Below are 22,162 nucleotides of genomic sequence, written 5' to 3'. Positions count from 1 at the left end.
TTATATAGATTTTGGTAATAGGACGCTGTTTCAGCGTTTATGTCTAGGGGATTATATACTCTCCCTCCCGCATTAGTAATTAAGTATGGGATTTTTGAGTGTGCTGCTTGCTGCCTTAAAAGCGATGCTAGTTTTTTCCCTGCTTTATTTCCTTGAGTATAGTGTTTTAGCTTAAGTGCTTGTAGAATACGTGCTGTTTTATGGAGCAGGAGGTCATTTAATGATTTGGTAACTTGTACAATTTCCGCGTTTATTGCTTCACTAGGTTTCAAGAGCTGTGCGGAGTTTAGGTCACGTAGTTTAGTCAGTAATGTGAGATGTAACTTCTGGGAAGTTCGGTTAAGATAGGACGCTTTACTTATAAGGTGGCCTCTAAGGACTGCTTTATGGGCTTGCCAAGATGTGGTGGGTGAGATTTCGGGTTGGTTATTTAGTTTGAAATATTCTTCTATTTCGGCTTCCAGTTCTTTCTTAAAGGAATTTGTGTATAGGAGTGTATCGTTTAATCGCCATGGGGCTTTCCCCCTGTGTTTGTAAGTGTCCCGGGTCGTGAGAGTCATTGGGGCGTGGTCCGACCACACTATGTCACCTATGCTACTGTGTACTGAGGAGGACAACATATCCCTAGATACTAAGATTAGATCTATTCGAGAGTACGTTCCGTGTACTTTGGAGTGGAAAGTGTAGTTTTTTTCATTTGGGTGTGTCGTTCGCCATATGTCGTAGAGATTATGTTCTGATAGCAGCTTAGTAATGGCTTTACATTGTGTTACTAGAGATCTATACCTAGGGGTGTTAGGGGATACTGTTGTGTCCATAGTCGGCTGGAGGATGTGATTCATATCCCCACATATTATGGTAGCAGCTGTAGCTTGTTGGGGTAGTTTGCTCAACACCCTATATAGGAAATTGCGTTGGTTGGAGTTAGGGCTGTATATGCCCACTAGGATGTATGTGGCATTATTGATGTGACAATGTATTATTAAGTAACGGCCTTGGGCATCTGTTTTTACACTTAGTAACTCAAAGGTGAGCGATTTGTGAAATAAGAGTGACACTCCTCTTGTTTTGGATGAGTAAGTAGTGTGATATTGTATTGGATAGTCCTGTTTCCCAAACTCTGGCACTCTCCCACGTACAAAATGAGTCTCCTGAAGGCACACTATATCCACTTTAGCTTTCTTGACTTCCTCCAGAAGGACCCTACGCTTATGAGGGGTATTCAAGCCCCTTACGTTATGAGAATATATTTTCATAATGAGCTAATGTATAACATGTTTGATTGATACTGGGCTGATTTCTTTTCCCCATTTTCTCGCAGTCGTACTTGCTAGCGACCCTAAAATGACGGAGGACCACTTCTGCAGGAATGACGGCATTCCAAACTGATATAAACAGTAGCTTGGGCTGTCGCGCCCATTTGGGACTAGGAGTGGGGGTATAGGGTAACCTAAACTGGGGGGTAAACAAAACCAAATATATACAAAGATAAAACTTGGTACTGGAGGGGAGTACCATGGGGGTGGAATTGGAAACTGCCATGTTTCCGTATCGTGGCTATGGGTCTTTCCCTATCTCTTAAACGTATAGACGGTAAGACATACTTGAGTAAGGCATACATCTATAAACAACAGTTTTGCAGTGTGTCTAGTTAGTGTCGATCAATACCAATGTGAAGGGAACTATCATCTGGTTAGACGAGATTAGACAAGGTTACACACAATTACAAGCATCTATGATTGTACTTTCACAATGTCACGCCCCAGTATGTAGGATAAACCCTTGTGTAAGTGTTGTCCTGTTTTTTTTTTTTTTTTTTTTGTTTGTTTGTTTGTTTGTTTTTGGGTACCAGAGGCCCTCCTTTGAACAGTGTTAAATTATATATCCCCTTAAGAGTGATGTGTACCTGGTTAGGCAGGTAATATCTGGGGTTATCAGGCGATTGCAAAATCCTACGTAACACTTTTACCTAGGTATTAGTTATAAGACTGTGTGACGTAATGTACTTAAGAAGCGCTCACAATTACAACATCTATACGTGTTCTGTCACATTTCCATGCCATATGATACATGATAATACCTTGTGCAAGAGTTTTTCAGGTGCCAGAAGGCCCTTCTGTGAACAATATTAAACCATATGGCCCCTCAAGATTGGTGTGTACTTGGATAGACCAGCTAGGTAATGTCTGGGAACATCAGGCAGTCACAGGAGCCTGTTTAACACATGTACTTAGGTACTATATGCAAGACTGTGTAACTGAACATGCTAAGTACTGCCACACATAATTACAAACACTTATGAATGCACTATCACAAGTTCTCGCCTTGTTATACATGACAATATTTTGTATAATCATTGTCTTGTTCTCTGGGTGCCAGAGGGCCCCCTGTAACCATTATTACACTATAGGGCCCCTTAAGATTGATGTGTCCCTGAATAGACAGGCCAGGCAATGTCTGGGGATGTCAGGCACTTACAGGAGCATATTTAACACATTCACTTAGATACTGTATGCAAAACTGTTTAACTTAACGTGTTAAAGGAAACCAAACACGTGTGATCAATTGGAGACCTAATGTCAGTCCTTGGTGACTGTGCAAGTGCGTACGTGTGACAATCAATATACTTGCGAGTGTCTAGTAGCCTATGCCTTTTGCCAGTCCAGCTGAAGTCGCTTGGAAGGTGAGGAGCCACAGTCTTGTCCGCGGTCCATGAGTCCCCATGCTTGCAGTTTACGCAGTCCGTCTTCAGGTGAAGTTATGATTTGAGTGGTGCTGTCCTTTGTCACCAACATTTTAGTGGGGAAACCCCATCTAAATCTGAGGCCATGCGCTCTTAAGGAATTAGCCACTTGTGCAAACTCTTTTCTTCGTCGTAAGGTCGATGCAGAGAGGTCAGCAAAAATCTGCAGATTGGGGTAATTTTCCAGTGGTGTCGCCTTATTCCTGCTCGCTCTCAGGATATGCTCTTTAATGTGAAAATAGTGCATTCTCAGTAGCACGTCGCGTGGGGCAGTTTCTGGCAGGAACCTGGGTCTGGGCAAACGGTGTATCCTGTCTAGAAGTAACATGTCAGCAGGTATGTCTGGGGCATATGCGTGAAACACACCTCTTACATACGTTTGCAGATTCTCCGGGACAACGTCTTCAGGAATCCCTCTTATGCGCAGGTTGTTCCTGCGAGCGCGATCTTCCAGATCTGTGATTTTGTTTTCTGTAATTAGCAGTTTTTGCTCCAGTTGTTCCACATGTGAGGCTATATCATTATGTGCTGTAGCAAATTCCGCCATTTTGTTCTCCATGTGAGAGGTGCGTTTACCAAGTTCCTGCATGTCTTTCCTCAGTGAATCCGCTGTGTGTTGCCAGGATGATAGGAGTTTGCTTGACAGGGTGTCCAGGGCTTGTTGTAGGTAGCTCTTTGTGAGCTTATCAGAATCCCCTGCAGCGTTTGTCTCCCCTTCCTCTGGGCTCTCCGTGATGCGGCCGCCATTTTGAGACAAGGCCTGAGCCTCCTCCGTCTCATGGTGCGTCTTAGTGCCGAAAAAATTAAGTTTTTCTGCCTTAGAGGCAGCCTTCTTCCCTCTCTGCTGTGCCATCGGTTAAATTTGGCTGCTTTTACCGTCTGATTGCGGTGGATGGAGTCGGATTGCGACCCGTGATGCCGGAGCGAAGGGATCACACGTCCATTCCTCTCGGCGGTTAGCCACGCCCCCCAAAATGCAACACTGTTAACCATGCTCATCTTCACTTGTTAGATTACGAAAACAACAGCGTTAAAAGCAATCAAATAAGATTTAGAGTTAGCGGAGGCTCCAAACCTGATCAAGTCAACTATTATAGGGTCCTTAATGGTTTTCTGCTCCAGCTGAACAAAACCGCAGCATAGAGAATACTGGTAGGATTCAAGCACTGTCCGATCGAAGAAGCATATACATAGGGCTATCTAGCTAAGCACTTTGTATAAAAGAGCTTCAGTGGCTAGTTATCAGCTGACGGGCAGGGCTCTCTCTACCTCTTGTATTTGTCTGTGTATATTGTACGTTCTCCACTAATTGTACAGCGCTGCGGAATCTGTTGTATAAAATACCAGTAATAAATAAAATATAGAATCCAGACATATCGTAAAGCTTTGGATATCCATGCAAAGGGATAGCACCACCAACAAATAGGCATTATGGCTCAAGTGAACTTTCCGAGGAACCTAAAGAGTAGATCTTACACACTGGACTGTTTCCAGATTCCAGAACTGCAGCACATCGCAGTAGAAACAGCAGCAGGATCCGTGTAAAAAGCAAGTTTTCATTCTGCTCCACTGTGTGGATTTATTGCTCAAGGAACCTTGGCTGCTTAGCAGCAATTTATCAACATTGGGTAACTTTTATTAGTATGATCTCTTTCAGTTACAAGCATAGAACTTTTGGGATCAATACATTTTATATCTTTATATATTTTTACTGCCATTCTCTAGTGTTACTTGCTACTATTCTTATTCTCAGTAGCCCATTGTGGTATTAGTATTGATAGTGGGTATCCAATTAACAAAATGTAGCAACTTAGATTTTAAGTGACAAGGGGTTGCTTACACACTTTTTTTCTATATCCATTCTTTTCACCAAGCAACTTCCTTATTTGACATTATTTGTGAGTATGTGCTCTAATTGGACAATGAGTGACAGTGTGCTCTAAATTGTTGACATCACTCCGGCCCAGAGCCAATCACTGTTGTTTTTTCTTTTGTTCATCGTCCCCTTTTTCCTTAGCATGGCTTTGAAATACTATACATATAAGAACAAGTCAACAGCTTAGCTCATACTGATATTTTTCATTTCCCAAGTTAGACTATTTACCTTCCATGATGTCTTGTGAAATGTGTGCTAAGGGGACGAAGTTGCAAAAAGAAGCAAAACATTTGTTTTTCTTAATCAAAAATAGAAACAGACAATATGAATATCAAGCCATAACTTACATACACTAAAGTTGTGTTGGTGACCAGAGTGTTCCTTTAAGTATGTGTATATACACACTTTGAAGTAACGTCGGACGATGCGCACAACTTCATGAGTGACCATGTGAATACGCCAGAAGATGGCAGAGAAACGGTGGAGGAAGGTCCTACACAATCTTCTTTCTGGGGGAGGTAGTTACTTTAATGGACTAACTATATTTAATTTATATATATATTGGTGAGTGTGCTTGTGTCTTGTAAGGACATCATGCGTTGACAAAGGGGCAGCCCGAATCTTCTATGTCCTTCAAATAAAACCTGCTGTAGCACTGGCTGTGCACCTTGCATCAAGTAGCACTCTCCTTATATTTGGTCTCAGAATTCTGCAATAACTCTCCCCCCCACTTGAGCAACAGTGGAAGGTCCACGCTGCATAGAGTGATTAGTGTTTTTGCGGAAATCATTTGATTTTAAAGTACTGCGGTAACATTACTTCTGACTTTTATTTGGCCAGTATTGTGAATATACTCAGCAATTATCCATTGGGAAAAATAGACCTTTATTTATGGCTAACTCCCCTCTAACTTGGAAAGTTATTTGAGCAAAGGAATCACATTTTATTTTTTAATCAAACTAAACAGTGCTAGTAGATATGTAGCAGAATGAATATTTCACTTCAACGGTTAGTGAAAGATAAAGACACACTGACACTTGTTTTGTGTTGCTTACACTTTCATTTATTTCTTTAGAACAGGAAATCATAACACAACAGGTTATTTCAAGCAAGCCCTTTAATACCCCGCCAAACATCTATAAATCTGTATCAAAAGTGCAACGTTTTATAATTTATATGTTGTTTAATACATCTAGTATGTTAACAAATAACATACATTATTTAATAAAATTCTTGTTTCCAATATACAAAATAATGGACTGAGGTCCAAATTAACAATTATATAGTTACACAGCAATCAGTTCCACTATTTACAACTGAAAACTCCCTGCCTTTTCTACCCCTAAAAAATATTTCTATAATGCTTCATATGTTGGTCATTTTGCCTGGTTAATATATATATATATTTTTTTAATAAATTGCTAAATTTTGACATTAACATTTGAAACAATTTAAATTCATTTTCAGCTGCACTAGAAGTAAAAATTAACTTGTTTTGAACCACCACCTCAAAATTCAATAAAAATTAAAAAAAAAAAAAAAAAAACACAAAAACTATTAAACGGGCTGCAGTTGTGAAAATGACAAAAAATATAATAAAAATGAATCCTATACACACTCATTATTAAAACTGAAAAGAAATCTTGGCTTTCCTTCAAATTAAAAATATCAACGTGTCAGTTTTTGGAGGAAAAAAAATATATATATATATTCTGGAACAGAATAATCATGGAGGCCCGATGCACCGCAAAGGTTTGTGAACTTTATTTAGCCTGATACAACCGCAGTCTCCAGGCTGACAAAGCTCAAAGATATTTGCACAAACAAGGTTGCCCATTACGGTAAGAAAATGTGATCTCATATAGTGTCATACTTTGAACAACGATGGAACATCCAAACTATGGCCACAGCTCTAACCAAGCTTGGATATATTCTGTAGAGCAGAAGAACATGTTATGTTGCTTACATGCCTTCAGGATTAAAAAAAATATATTAATTTATTAAAAAAAAAAAAAGGGTTCTAGATGGATTAAAAATTACAAAAAGTAATTCAGTACAACATTTAGGTGGGAGATGAACAAAGGCATAAGTATTGTAGTAAGGAAAAAGGAGTGATTTAAAAATAACTTACAATTACTCCAAAAAAAACAACCTTATTTTTCTCCTGCAAAAAATGTTTTTAAAAATGTCTGAGGACATTTCTGCGCATTAAATGTTGGAAGGGTCCGTCTGCCAGTAGACTTGCCCTTATAGTAGTCTATTACACTGTTTGCATGGCAGATAAGGGCGAATTACATTATATGCTTAATAAATAATCTCTATGGGTGTTCCAATATGTATTTAGCATGCGAGACAGCATGCTGAAATGAACATGCAATGCCAAATGAAGTTCTGGAAAGTAGCACTTGTCTGTTTAAATGATAATCCGACAGACCACGAAGAGAACACGTGTTAAAGCTCAGTTAGTTTTATCAGCTTTAAACTGGGAAAAACAAAATATAGCCGCCAAAAAAATGACAAGAGTCTTAATTTAAGGAGAGCCGAGACTTACAAAATGATGACATGCCTGTGGAAAATTATTCTCACTTCTAAATTACAGATTGTCTCGTCCCTTTCCTAACTGGAAAGGGAGCAATCGACAGCAGAGTCACACTAACAGCAGTGCTTAGGATAACTATTCAGCATTATAAAGTTGACTTTCAGGCCAGAAAATGAGTTTCCTGAGCCAATATAAGTGTTTACAAGTAGTAAAGCATGGTTCTGAGATTAGCAGCAGAAGACAATTGTAACATACATTAACTAAATTGTCAATGGCTGACACTGCATACCTTTTAAGTTTACTGAACATAAAAAAAAACAAAAAACCCACTAATATGGCCCATTTTAATTTGAAATAGGTCACAAATGTGTATAAAACAATCTTGGAAATATATCTTTTTTTTTTTTTTTTCATACCACACCATGAAAATGAGAATGGCAACACATGGGTCGAAGCCTGACTGTCAACATTTTAGTTACACATTCATTCCATTTCCCAGGCATTACATTCATGCTCTGTCATACACCATACAAATGGTACAAACCACAAAAGAATACATAAAACTTTACATTATACATATTGCGTGGTGCTGCCATGATTGAAATCTCAAAGTCCAACTAGAACATATTTTTTCGAGGAAAAAGAAAACAAAAAACTAATTTTTGTTTAAAAAGGTAACCACTCACTATGGGGTTGGAAAATCTTTAGAACCTAATCTTTTTCATATTTGTTGTAACAAATGTTTTACGAAAATGTCCATTGGAAAAATATTGGAGCTATTATAAAATGATGTCTAGGGGACATATTGTACAATAGTAACATTCCCAACATCCTAGTATTATCACCAATAAAGTCCATTAATTCCAACACATCAACCCCTTTCTACCAGGCTAGATAAATTCTTGTACTGAAACGTTGTCTCATTACTACACGGTAAATGACGTGGTCGAAAGGTGTCCATCTGTCGACAGGCATTAATTTACTAGCACCTGCAAGAAAGTCACTGAAATGAACCCTGACAAGTGAGTGTGAACTGTTAGTTTGCATATGTAGTATCATATGCAATAAAAGGACATAAATTTAAAAAAAAAAAAGCAGAATGCGGTGATGGTCTGAAACACAGAGTGGCATTTCACAACAACAATTGATGATATTGTGGAACATATTACAAATCCAAGGACTTAGGAGTGTGAGGAAGAAAAAAAAGTTTCGGATCGCTGTCTTTTTACACATTGCAGCAAGTCACATCCTACGAATTCCAAAACCCATATATATATATTTTTACTGTGTTGCAGATTATGACTGTTCCTCTGAATTACAGTAAACGGCAGCCTCTGACCAATAAATTAATTCCTCTACAAACAGAAAACATGACAATCTTAAATTAACTTAGTGAATTACATAATTGTATTAAAGTAATGATTATATATCTGGGGTACGAGCTACAAGATAAGCCAGCATATGTGACACCTCCAATAAATAGAAGATAATGGTTGTTCCCCAAACAATAGGGGAATAAAGGACACCGTTCAGAGTCACTGTTCCCGACCTCACAACGTCACAACACTGCAGTTTTTATCAGACGTTCAAATACACAATATTGATTCTAAGAAACGCAAATGCAATTTCAACGTGGTGTCGTCTTTAAGAAAGGCAATTGCGGTTGCTGGGCGCAAACATCTGTTTTTCTTCATAGCATAATCTGTTTCTTTGTTTGAAAACTATATATTTTTTTTCTTTTGTGGCATAGAATGGTCATTACAAAAAGTGCAGGCTGCTCTACCTTCCATTAAACTACTACACTCCAAACTGTTGTTGTGATGGTTAGCTGTAGGGAAGAGAGAAGGGAGAGAAACAGCCATTTCTGTTTAAGCTTAGTAGTACGGATGGAATTTTATGGTAAGCATGATACCTGAGCAAATGAAATCAACTATGATATGAACTGCTTTGTTTTCCTTATCCATATTCTTTGCTTCGCCATGTGCAAACTACGCTAATGCCCCCCTGAGCTCCCGGTGTCAATTGTTTTTTCTCCGTTCCTTTTTATGTATTATATATATTTATTTCAGTGCTTGCTTCTTCTTATCAGATGATCCAGAGAAGAAATGAGGCAGAATGTATCTTATTGTCACAGTTCTCATTTAATCTCGAGACTGGTAAAAGAGGATGTAACCAGATTCAGAGTTCTTTGAGATGTCCGATGTCAACCCGTAGAATTCTTCTATAGCTTGTGCATCTATTTTCTGGACAATATAAGCACATCAAACATGAAGAATTAATAATAATAAAAAATAAAAAAAGGACTTGAAAAGTTACAAGCAATACTCAAGATCAATACATTAAAAATCTTAAAAATTGATTCCCTACAGACTCAAAGTAAAGTTCTTGCTCTATAAATAAAACCAGATTATTTGTACACGTTTGTCTTCCTGACCCTATAGCATTCCTTTAACCCCTTAAGGACACATGACGTGTGACATGTCATGATTCCCTTTTATTCCAGAAGTTTTGTCCTTAAGGGGATAAAGGCAAAAAAGATACTGCATGAAATACATTTTTGTAACTGAAGTATAAAATGATGTGAAAACTGTACTTTGTGAGTTACAATAATGTGGTTTCATTTTCTCTTACTGCTAAGGAAATGCTGTAAAAAAACATTAAGGTAACTCAGAAGAAATGTAGCACACCTGTTAGATTAGCAAGATACTAACATATGACCATTCAAATAAGCAATATTTTTTTCTTTACTGTGGCTTTATGCTGTATGGATATGCTAATAACACAAAGAAACTATTGCTTTCAGCAAACAACTAAAGGCCCACTTTTAATTCATGATTTATGTGAATGACCAAGTTAATAATGAATTTTAGAAAAATTGGAACTACAACTACAATTAGTCCACACCAATCCTTTTAACCTTTTTTTTGTTTCCTCTCCATATTTAAAAAAGGAATGGTGACCCATTAAAGAGACATTACGGCAAGATTTTATTAAAATGCCAATTTGCACATATAAAGTCCATCTCTGGTTAAGTGGTTGAGGATCCTGAACTAAAACATTTGAGTAGGCAGTTTCATATGTGGATTGTCGCAGCCAAATTAAACATCATCTATAAAATGTGGGATGGTGTAGGTGTTGTTAATTGACAGGTAGCTAAAGCCCAGCACCTGGCAAGAATGTGTGTTACGATCTTGGAAAAGGAAAACTCAATCATAAGGTATGCATATATATCATAAGTATTACTTCACAGTTTTATAAAACAGTATAAACATAAAGTGTGTGTGTGTGTATGACTGAGTTCATTTAAAGATTACTGTATTTGTGTTTCTATTATTCAATCATGCTGCCACTTACCTCTACAATATCATCATCAAACAGCAGCCAGAAATCATGACTCTTTACTATTGCAATATAATGTCCTCTGTTCGGGCCACTATTAAGACAGAAAAACAAAAAAAAAACAAAGCCATTTTATTTTTGTTAATTTAAGCAATGCCATAACGACTGAAGGTTAAGGGATACCATTTTTTGAGAAGATGACAAAGAAAATGGCATGTAGCATTAACATTACATTTTAATGATATTAATAACAAGTTAAAAATGTAGGCAAAAGTGCTAATATGGAAAAAATGGCCAATTCCCATATAGTCACAGTTTAGCTATTTTAGAGTAAAGATTGCATTTCAAAACAGGCACAGAGTGATTGTAGCTTACTGCTAAAACGATCATTTCCCAATTTACTATAAAAACATAATCTAGTTAATCAAGCCATCCTTGACAAACATGCGTAAATTTGTGTTAGCCAAAGTACTATTAAAAAAACAAAGTCGTAGGATTAGAAGCAGTTGTTTGCCCTCAAATGGAAAGAGGATTCATACAACAATTAATGGCATAGCTATGAATTAATGAACTAATTGTGGGATGGTAATTGTGTCATTTGCCAACAGGGCAACTTCATGTGCCTGCATGTATCCAATCCATTTGTGAATGTCATCGAGGTGGTGAAAGAACAAGATTTACTTGTGTACTGGTGTAATTTCTAGCACAGTTAATCTATACCCATCTGAATATAAAATTTTATAACACATATTCCCTTTAACTGGGCAGAAAGTCATGATGGCAATGTTATCTCATTTAAGCAGCTCATGATGAGAACTGTATCAGGTTTTAATAATAACATCTATTTTTTTTGTGACGCACAATGTTCCATTCAATAAACTAGGATTTGATTTTCTTTTTTTTTTTTTAATGAAGATGACGACACAAATACGTCAACAGATTCATTTGAGAGCATGAAAAAAAAAATACCCAACACTTAAAGTAACAAAAAAGTAATTTTATTACAGTGAGTTTCTGAAATGTTCTGAAAAAAATGAATTATCACTTTTTTGAGGCACAGCTTGTTCTTTCAGCTGTTTGTAAGTCACAGCATTGACATGGCACAGGAAGCAGCAATTTTGAGAATTTAATGTAAACCTAAATGCCCATGGGAGTGGGGACTGTGGAAGAAAAAAATCATGCCTTTAAACCATGGTAGTGGACACACCATATTGTACATATATCATTTTAAATATTGTAGGGGGGTGTCCAATTGGACAAATGACCATACTGTACGAGTTAATTAAAACGGAACCCCACATCTATTTATAAAGATCATTCGTCTTACTGAATACATAAGCTATTATTTTCCTGCGTGTATCTTTGTAATTGATACAATTTGTTTGGATCAATTGTAAATGTTCTGGAGTTGAGTAAATTGCTGTTCGTTTCATGGGATATTCTCCATAAAAGTTAAATTAAATATATTAGTTTCTATAAGAGCAAAATTATTTTAACACGTGATTCCATTAATTACAGTACAGTTACTGTTATTAAGACTAGACCCCTTTTTTAAAAATGCCACCAGTAAAATCCCACACAAACAATTAAAATAAATTACCTTCCACAGTGGACCACCACAGCTACAAGGTCATACATTCTGTCAGGGTTCGTGGCATCTCCCGATGTATTAAAAAGTCGAAGCTCTAAAGGAAAAACTACCCTATATGAGAGTTTTGTATATCGATGTAGTTGATCCATATACTTGAACCTCTTTAGGTGGAGAGCTAAAATCATAGGCAGCTTTTTTACCTTCATCCTGGAAGGAGAACAAGATAAAGATGAAATTAACTAAAACCAGCAAAAGGGCACGTTACTTTTACAAAGGAGAGTTCTATCTGGAGGTGTGATATTGTAAAGCTCTATGTGACAAACGTTCTTGATACATTTGCTGAACACTATGTCCCTATTCTGTTCTTTTGTTATCTTATGGGTAATATAACCCAAGAACCAGTCCCTCTCAAAATATTCACTAATGGTGGTTCATGATATTCTAGCACAGGATAATAGGAACTGCACAACATCAAAAAATAGCTTTATAGGAGGTTAGCTTCCATTGCATAAAAAAAAAATCCACAACAGTTAATATAACTATATTTTACTGGAATAAAAGGCTGTTAAAAGGGATGTCAAAAACTCCTGTAAAAAGGGAGTAGCAAGAAAGAATTCCTCCCAAAAGAGACAAAAATTCTGCAATTTTTTTTACTTTCAGTGTAAAACTTGTAAAATTTGGCCACTGGATATAGGCTAATTTTCCTTATTGCCCTAGTTTCTTTTAACTGCATCTTGGCAACCATGGATCAGTAGGTCTTCCCATATGGTTCTACACCAAGTTAAACACGGGATATGCCTCGACTACCAGGTTGTCCCACAGACTATGCTCTCCTTTCAGCTACCTCACCACAATACACTGAAAAACATGCCTTCATTAGTTATAAACTACTGGTCCTATTTTCCCCAACATCAGGAGGATGTATCATATCTGGTTTGCTACTCTCAAACAAATACCCGTCACCCCAGGGCTTGAAGGACATAATAGTTTTACAGTGAATCACTAACTAGCACCCAATCATGCGTTGTCCTTTTTGTTCTCTACCCGACCCATTATTCATGTTTGATATGACATGTTTCATATAACATAATAACCATCACACTGTGTTCCCTTGCCAAGAGAAAAGCTAAAAATATTTTCTAGAATAAGATTACGATACATGCCAGTTTTTGTTATATGTGTAACTCGTGAACCTTTGTGACAGCAACTTGTGAGCATTAACAGGTTCATTTAAAAGATTTGTATTGCGTACATTCTAATGATATAAAAGTATGTAGTGTATTCTGGGGCTTAAGCCTCCTGAAAATTACTTTAGCGAGAGGGTCCTTGGACTTGCTACATTTAACCTGCTAAATATAGGACTTGTAGTTACACTAATTTACACTTGCAGTCGGCGAGGGTGATGAAAGCATAATGGTTACAAGATTTCATGTTCATACCCAAAATAGACCATAATCACATGACTTGACTCTGCTATACAATTAAGAGTTTCTTAAAAGCCAATCTTTAAATTTGTTTCCATTACCCCTCACCCGCTGGGACTATCAATCAGGTTTTTAGTGTGTGTTACACTTACTGCAAGACACATCTCTTCAACACAGGCCTGTTTGGGAAGAATAGACTTGCTTTCCATAGCATGTTAAAACGGGGATAGACAAATCCGGAGTATTTTGTCAGGCCTAAGGAGGGTGGATGTGGCTGGCTTAGGGAGAGTGGAGCGGCGAGGGAGCAGAAATCTTCCTGCAGTCCTTGCTCTGCAGAGCAAGAAGAGTTTGAAGATTACAGAATCCTCACTGGACCCCAGGGAAAGGATCCACTCCAGCTCTCCCAAAGGCACGGAGGCTGGGGGCCATAAATTTAAATAAAAATGATTTGTCAGTGAGAAAAATTGTGTGTTTGTCTGAATGCGTCTGCGCCCTCAGGTAGAGTGTAGAGACGGTGAACGTAGGTGCTGCTCACCATGCAGAACTGGACTAGGAATCATCTCTAGTGGCCATCTGATTGACTGTCACTAGAGGTGTTACTAGGCAGCAAAGTAAACACTGCCTTTTCTCTGTAAAAGCAGTGTTTACATTTAAAAGACTACATACACAGGATACATTGAGCTGTAGTGGTTCTGATGACTATGGTGTCCTTTAAGTATTGTATTTTTGACATTGAAAAATAAACTTTGTTAGTTTAAAAAAAACCTGGCTCCTATTTTTTTTTTTTAGCTGGTTCCTAGATTTTATGCAGGTTTGTCAAGCCCTGACTTAAAACTCCCCAATATTTTCATAAAAACGTATGTTATATCTCACCATTCTCAGATTAACTGTTCAAACCTCCAGCAATAAATCATTTTGTCTTTCACTCTTCTTGCTACTGCCCTTTCACACACAGTCTGCCCCTCCTTGCTACTTTCCCCTTCCAGGCATTGCTTTTCCTTAGGGTAACATTTCCAAATTGGTGTTCCGCGGAACACTAATTGGGATTCCGACAAAATTTTTTAAAATAATATGGCCACAGGCTGCGAGTGAGCAGTGATCAGTAATCTCCCTGCTCAGCACCCTCGCGCGCACAGCAGTGATGCTGGAGCCGGAATATGACGTCAGAGACTCCATGCCAGCCGCCCAGCAGGACCCAAGGGACTCCATGCCAGCCGCCCATGCAGCCCCACTCCATGCCAGCATTCCTAAAGGCTGGGTGGAGTAAAATGTAAAAATGTTTTTTACAAATTGTATGTGTGTGTTAGGGAGTTTGTATGTGTTTGTGTGTCTATCAAAGGATGTATGTGTGTTTGTCAGTGAGTGTGCGAGAGTGTATATGTTTGTATGTGTGTGTATGTGCCAGTGTGTATCTGTGTGTGTGTTTGTATGTGCCAGTGTGTATCTGAGTGTGTGTATTTGTGTGTCAAGGTGTGTGTCAGTGTGTATCTGTGTGCCACTATGTGCCAGTGTGTGTGTGTATATCTTTGTGTCAGATGCACACACACACACACAGATACACACACTGGCGCATACAAACACAGATATACACACCTTGACACACAACGGCACATACAAACACAGATACACACACTTTGAAACATAGATACACACACCTAGACACACAGATACAGATAAACACTGTGTGTCTGTGTGCCACTATCTGCCAGTGTGTGTGTGTATCTGTGTGTCAGATTCATACACACTAGCACATACAAACACAGATACACACACCTTGATACACATACAAACACAGATACATACATACACACACAGATACACACTGTGAGTGCATCTGTGTGCCACTATGTGCCAGTGAGTCTCTGTGTGTCAAATATACACACACACACACACACAGATACACACACCTGCACATACAACAGACTCCCAAGCTCTCTCTGTGTATGCAGCCCACTCTACACAGGTTTGATTGGATCAGGAACCCTAAAGGATGATGCATGGTGACGGCAAATTCAAGGAAATTTTAAGCTATTTTTCCAGGGTTTTATTTACTAAAAAGTGGGGGAGGGGATGATGGCGGGACACACACTCCTACAAAGCTCCTACAAAGTCTGTTTAAATGAGAATCAGCAAGTTGAGCAGAAAAAAAAATGAAAATAACTGTCCCTGCCATTTTAGTTCTCTAAACATTTAACATTTCTCAGTCATACCCTGTCATCTACTTTCTCTTGCTTTGCCTGGTCAAAGAACTATTTTGAATACAGTTTGGACATACTCAGAATATACAAATTGTTTCCTAATGCTACTACATCTAACCATCATTCAAAAGCATTTAATAAACTGTATAATAGTCTGTCACTCTGGATAGAGGGTTTTCTGTAACAAGTAGAGCATATCATGGAATTCATAGCTAAGAACCCTTTGTGTACAGCAGCATAACACATGACTGATATACAGACAGCTCTATCTATGCCGATCGTCCAATTTCACTCTTTGTGAGTATAGACCCTGCAGCATGTGTGTTTTTTTTTTTTTTTTTTTTTACTGCTGAGAAGAAGTAGGAAGACCAAAGTGTACAGCATTGTGTATCAATACTTTTTTGGACCAGGTAACCCTCCCAATGTTTATAGCCAAGATTTAGCAAAAATTATCCACTTGTGCAAGTACAGCTAATAGGGTGTTATGGGTTAAACTGTTCCAAGGTGTTTTACACATTGGTACCAAAAGGGTTACTATAACCTTTTTCTGACCAACTCCCATTTTAAAATAAAAAGCCAGCAAAATAAGCTCTAAACTTACCTCGAATCCAGCACCAGGCGAAGCTCCCACCACTGGTTTCCACTCCCAGTCCACGTCACCACCGCCCTTTGGTGGTCCAATCAAAAGCTTCTCATAAAGAAGTATTTAATTGGACCATTTTACCTACTCAGAGCATGTTCCGAGGTGGGTAAGGGAGGGAATATATCAACACCAAAGAACTAGTAAAGAAGGCAGTAAGGTGAAGATAGCATGTAAGGCTCCGATACATAAAGAAGCGAGGGCAGATCAAGGCTTTCCCTTGCAGTTGCACTCACAACACTGTCTACAAGCATAGAAGTTCACTATATCCGGCGACAATGTGCACGGTGACAATTTGCTTGGAATCTAGGAGCCAGCTATAAAAGTTAGGAGCCAGAGAAATCAACGCCAAAAATACAATTCTTAAAGGGACACTATAGAAAGAACAGTGCTGCACTTGGATAGTTGCAAAAACAGTCCCTATAGTGACACCCCTACCATGGGAGTCCCTTATAAGGAAACGGAATGCTGGGAAACACTGGGCTGTCACCCTCATTCCATTTAAAATGGGCACATTACAACTATGAAGGCAACCAACGTCTAACTGACACCAATTAAGACAGAGAAGCTTTGGTATAAGTACAGTCACAGTCCTCATTCCTCAGAATTCTCCACCCGACTCCATTCTTTAAAACAAATATCATGATCCAAAAACTACATACATAAGCCAAGCATCCAATCTTCAAATTTTACATTCTATATACACATGTCCAGAACCTGGCCCAATAATTTCACACAAAAAACTGTCACAGGTAAACACGAAGAACATTTCTGTATTTGGGGAACAGAATATTTACTGCAGTAGAATAAATAAAGTTTACAAAATTCACAGCAAAAAAAATAAAATATGAAAAATGTTGTATATGATTATAAAATGGTTAGATGGAAAGTTTAACAGGTAGTTACTCTGAGGTGCTTTGTGTAGTGAACTGATTAAGCTCCCATAACAATGATGAAGTTTAAAGGGACACACTAAGCATCAACACAAGTTTAGTTTAATGAAGAAGTTTTGGTGTATAGATCGTGCCTTTGAAGTCAATTCTCTGCCATTTAGCAGTTAAATAATTTTGTTTATGCAGTCTTTCATAAAGCCGTGTGAGTCACAGCAAGGGGAGGTATGGCTAGAGCTTTGTAAAACAAACAAAAAATTATTTAACTCCTAAATGGCAGAGAATTGAGCAGTGAGACAGCAAGGAAACTATATTTCAAAACTGCCTTATCAAGTTAAAGTTGGGCCTCTAAAGGGGTACTCAAAGCACCAAAACAAACATTATAAAGCTGATAATTAACACACTCCTTGGTGTTTACATGTAACCAGGGCTTAAAATGTCATGTCAAACTATGCTAGCCAGTACCTAATAGTTACTCCACAATGCATGGAGTAAAAACACTCACTGGGGATCACTGGGGATCAATTTTCAATCACCAATGGTTAGTAGCAAGTAAAAACTTTGAACCCTAATATAGTGAGAATTGTGAAAATGACCGTTTAAGACGGAGCCTTTAAAAGCCAATGCCTTTTGATCTGCGCCCTAACGAATCGATCCGTCTGGGATTTACCTCCGAGTCTTTTTCAATTTTAAAAAAAATAAATAAATTTGAAATGGAATGGAAATGGAAAAATCGTCTCAACCAAATTTTTGCACAAGTCTATTGTCAATCAAAAAACAGCTGAAAGCACCAGCCACATGGGGTACTCCACAAATCAGAAACACAAATGAATCTGCTGTATTCTAACTGTGTATAAAATATAATAGGCAAACTTTAAATTTTTTTGTTTTTCAATAGTTTTTTTACTGTTTAAAGATTTGACTAATGCATACTGACAGGTATGGTAACAAAAACAATCTCCATGTGACTCTAAAATGATGCACAATATTTGGATTTACTAAATCAGAAAGAGGGAAAATTAACACATACAGAATGTTGTGAGCACACTAACATTGCATTCTAGAGCAAGTACCCAGTTACATTTTAATAAGATTATGGATAAGAGCATTGGTATAAAGTACACATACATTAACATTTTGGTCTGCTTGCATTACCTTTTGTGTGCTTCCTGTTTACTGCGACATTCTTCACAGTAATATTTATATTCACTACAAAGGGTTTCTGTGTTGCTAAACCCCCTGTGGGAAAAAAATAAATGAACAAAATGTAAAACAAATGTATCGCACTTGTTCCATTCGAAAATAACCAAAAGAACATTTGCACAATGTAAATTCAATTTTTACTTTACTGATAATAGCTACCACAGTATACAGAGATGTCTGGGAAATGTAGTAGTTATTCGTGTATGTAGGCATAATGCTTAAAGGGACACTATAGTCACCAGGACAACTTCAGTTTATTGTAGTTGTTCTGATGAGTATGGCCTGTCCCTGCAGGCTTTTTAATGTAAACACTGCCTTTTCATAGAAAAGGCAGTGTTTACATTACAGCCTAGGGACATCTCTAGTGGCCACTCCTCAGACAGTCACTAAAGGTGCTTCCTGAGGCAGTGCTTGGAGAAGATTAACTTTTCTCATAGAGATGATTTGAATCAATGCATCTCTATAAGGAGATGCTGATTGGCCTGGGCTGTGTTTTGCCTCACATGTGCAATAGCCTCCCAACGCTTGCCTGTGGGAAAGCAAATTATAATGATGACAGCCAAGGAGGCGGACCAGACACAAGTATTTACCTATGGGTATTTTTACACTTTTTTCGTAGCCATTTATCTTCCAATGTCTACTAAATATTCAATCTGTTTCTTTTTGCATTCACACATAAGGTTTTTAATGTGCATTTTGTAAACCTGATGTGTACTACTCGTGTACAAGACACCAAATTATGTTCAGCTACAGTGCACTCAAAGCATTCAGACCCCTTCATTTTTGCACATTTTTATGTTGCCGCCTTGTGCTATAATAGATAAATTAATTTATTGCTCTACACAAACCTTCACAGAATACCCCATGATGACAAAGCAAAAAACAGATTGTTGAAAATGTAAATGTTATTTATAAAAATAAAAAAAAAGACACCTTACTGTAACTCGGAACACTAATTAACCTCAATTACTAAATAACCTTTTACTTACTTCTGCTGCTTTATTCATCCCAGTAAACACTGCACTAGCATTTACAGATGGGCTTTGGAAGCCCATGACATCATGCGGAATGCACAATTCATAATAAATACTTCTTTCATTATTTTTATATATTATAAACTAGAATGAAGCCCAACCATATTTCTCTCTTTCAGGATGCTTTAAAGGACCACTACAGGCACCCAAGATCACTTCAGCTTAATGAAGTGGTCTAGGTGCCAGGTCCAGCTAGGTTTAACCCTTTTTGCTGTAAACATAGCAGTTTCAGAGAAACTGCTATGTTTACTTTAGGGTTAATTGAGAATGCTTTCCTATGGACTGGCTGAATGCGCGCACAGCTCTTGCCGCGCATGCAGCCAGGGACGTCAGAAGAGGGAGGAGAGTACCAGCGCCGAGGGAGCCCAGCGCTGGAAAAAAGTGGTCCTTTAAGGTGCCAAAATGAATTTTCCAGGGGTATTTCGGTTAGGCAAAGTTAGGTGATATTCCTGTTGCTACAAGGAATTACTTGTTGCCATGGTAATATGCATACACGCAAAACACTTTTGTGTTTTACAATGAAAGTATTCACTCTTGAAGCAACATTGTATAAAATTCAGACCACACATTGTACAGCGCGATGGAATTTGCTGGCACTATATAAATAAAATAACAACAACACAGCAAGCTGCCTAATAATGACCAACACGGATATTAATGACCAATTTATTTCCAATTAAAATAAAATAAAAAATAAATAAAAAACATTTCAATTTTTACAGTCTAGAAAGATATTAGGGTATCTACAAATATCGGCGATTCTGAAAATGTGCGTACGGCACACACAAAAACAACAGTTCTACCAAGTCTGGATAATGAAAGAAAACCCTGCAACTTCATTTATGATTTACTGGAGATCAGCAAACAGCGTTGCTGTGAAAAAATGCTGTTAATAAGTGTGAAAGAAAAGACTGATTTGTTTACCTTAAACAATGAGTGATCGAAGTATTTTGTTCCACATCAACAGAAAGATCTAAAAAATCTTCATCTTTGCTGCTTATCTGAAGAAAGAAAAAAAAAATCCACATCAAAACCGTGAAATGTAACTGCTTTAGCCAAGTGCTATTTCTGGCTGCTAATCTTCCAGGGTTTATGGCCCTGTGTATTTTTACCTATGATGGCCTGCTTACAATCATGAGAAGGCCACTTCTGGCACCATAACCACTGCAGCATGCTGTACTTGTTATGGAGCTTAGACTCAAGTGTTCCTAGTAATTTTAATAATAAATATTTATAAAATTAACAGGATTACATCACTACTGTAATAACAAAATACAATAGACTTGGATATTACAGAACCATGCATAACTATAACTAAATTAGCATTGTGCACGTAGCTACAGCAACTAAACCTATGGATTAAAAATGTATCATTTGCACGTAACATCCTATGATCTTTCATAAAATATGGGATTTGGGGGCAGAACGTACAATAAGGAGAAATCACTATGGGCACTTTCAACATTTAGCACTTTGCACCACAATAAGCACGTTTTCCCTTTATAAAGCTACCGGTATACTATCAAACACTTTCACAAAACTAATCTGGAAGTAAAAGTCCTTCCACTAGTACAAGCTTCCATATGCAACTGATGGCTGTCTCCAAGTATTGTCATTTTTCCCCCTAACTTATTAACTTAGTCCTCCTGTTGGACAACATACCCAACAAATCGTAATTGGCAATAGCTTTTTACCGACTGAACTTATCAACCTGCAACGAACCTACTTTTAAATTTACGTTTAGAGCCACCATTATTAATTTTTAGTATCCAACACTGCACGAAATGGAAAGACCAATTTCAAACCACTCTTACAAGCCTCATAGTGGAGACGTTTCCAAGCCAGATTCTGTTCTATCACAAATTATATTTCTCTCTCACAAATGTGTTTAAAAAGTTACTGCAACCACCATGACCACTTCGGCTTTTTGAAGTGGTCACGGAGGTAGGAGTCTGGATGTGCAGTGTTTCAGCTTGAAACGCTGCCCATCTAAAGATATTTTTAATTGTGTGCTGGAAGCAAGTCACACTCCCAGAACTCTGTTCCGGGCTGCCTAATGTTAATTCTGTGCAAAGCCTGCAACAGAGAAGCTCTTGTGTTCCCCCCCCACCAAGAAAGAGAAAAGCCCTTTCTCCACCTAATCACATCATATATATATATATATATATATATTTTCTTTTATTATTATTTTTTTAAATCCTCACCCTCCCTCCAAGCTCTATGCCCTCCATTTCCCTCTCCCCTTGAAGGCGCAGAGCGCATCTACGCTCAGCCCTTTAAACTCTCAATCAAAGGCTTCATTGGTCTTTGATATGGATCCAGTGATATCAAACGGGGTGCACCAAGCAGAGATGAGGAGTTTTGCCTGGCACTGGGTTGAGGCAGGTAATGCTGCTTTTAAAACACTCTTTGAGCATTTATTCTACGGGGCATACAGAATAATGGCAATATGGCCAATTCTTACCAAAAAGGTTTGGAGAAACACTTCAACTGTGTCTGTCTCAAGTAAGTTTGCTGGCAACTATGGAAACATGTATGAAAAGGACAAGCCTATATATAATATATATATTTAATTTGTTTTTCCGTTTCAGGATTACACCAACTCAAAAGTAACTTTCCAATATCCCTACTACTTTGATCTTAGCTCATGACACAAAAATAATTATTGGAATATCATATACAGTT

At 37.8% G+C, this 22,162-nt stretch overlaps 1 protein-coding gene across 1 annotated transcript in view; it reads right to left on the bottom strand.

Annotated features, from left to right (window-relative positions):
- Positions 1 to 6,610: 6,610 nt before the first annotated feature.
- Positions 6,611 to 22,162, bottom strand: part of USP12 (ubiquitin specific peptidase 12) — a 71,870-nt gene continuing 56,318 nt past the window's right edge. Inside the window, exons 5-9 of the mRNA XM_063429566.1 lie at positions 20,402 to 20,478; positions 18,396 to 18,479; positions 12,098 to 12,295; positions 10,513 to 10,591; positions 6,611 to 9,401 (exon numbers count right to left, since the gene is read on the bottom strand). Of these exons, the coding sequence (XP_063285636.1) occupies positions 9,300 to 9,401; positions 10,513 to 10,591; positions 12,098 to 12,295; positions 18,396 to 18,479; positions 20,402 to 20,478 (540 nt within the window). The 3' untranslated portion in view covers positions 6,611 to 9,299. The remainder of the gene's footprint in view (positions 9,402 to 10,512; positions 10,592 to 12,097; positions 12,296 to 18,395; positions 18,480 to 20,401; positions 20,479 to 22,162) is intronic.

Source organism: Pelobates fuscus, chromosome 1, assembly GCF_036172605.1.
Source record: "Pelobates fuscus isolate aPelFus1 chromosome 1, aPelFus1.pri, whole genome shotgun sequence".
NCBI lineage: Eukaryota > Metazoa > Chordata > Amphibia > Anura > Pelobatidae > Pelobates > Pelobates fuscus.
The sequence above is the reverse complement of the archived record's forward strand: the minus strand, read 5'-3'. Positions and strand labels throughout refer to the sequence as shown.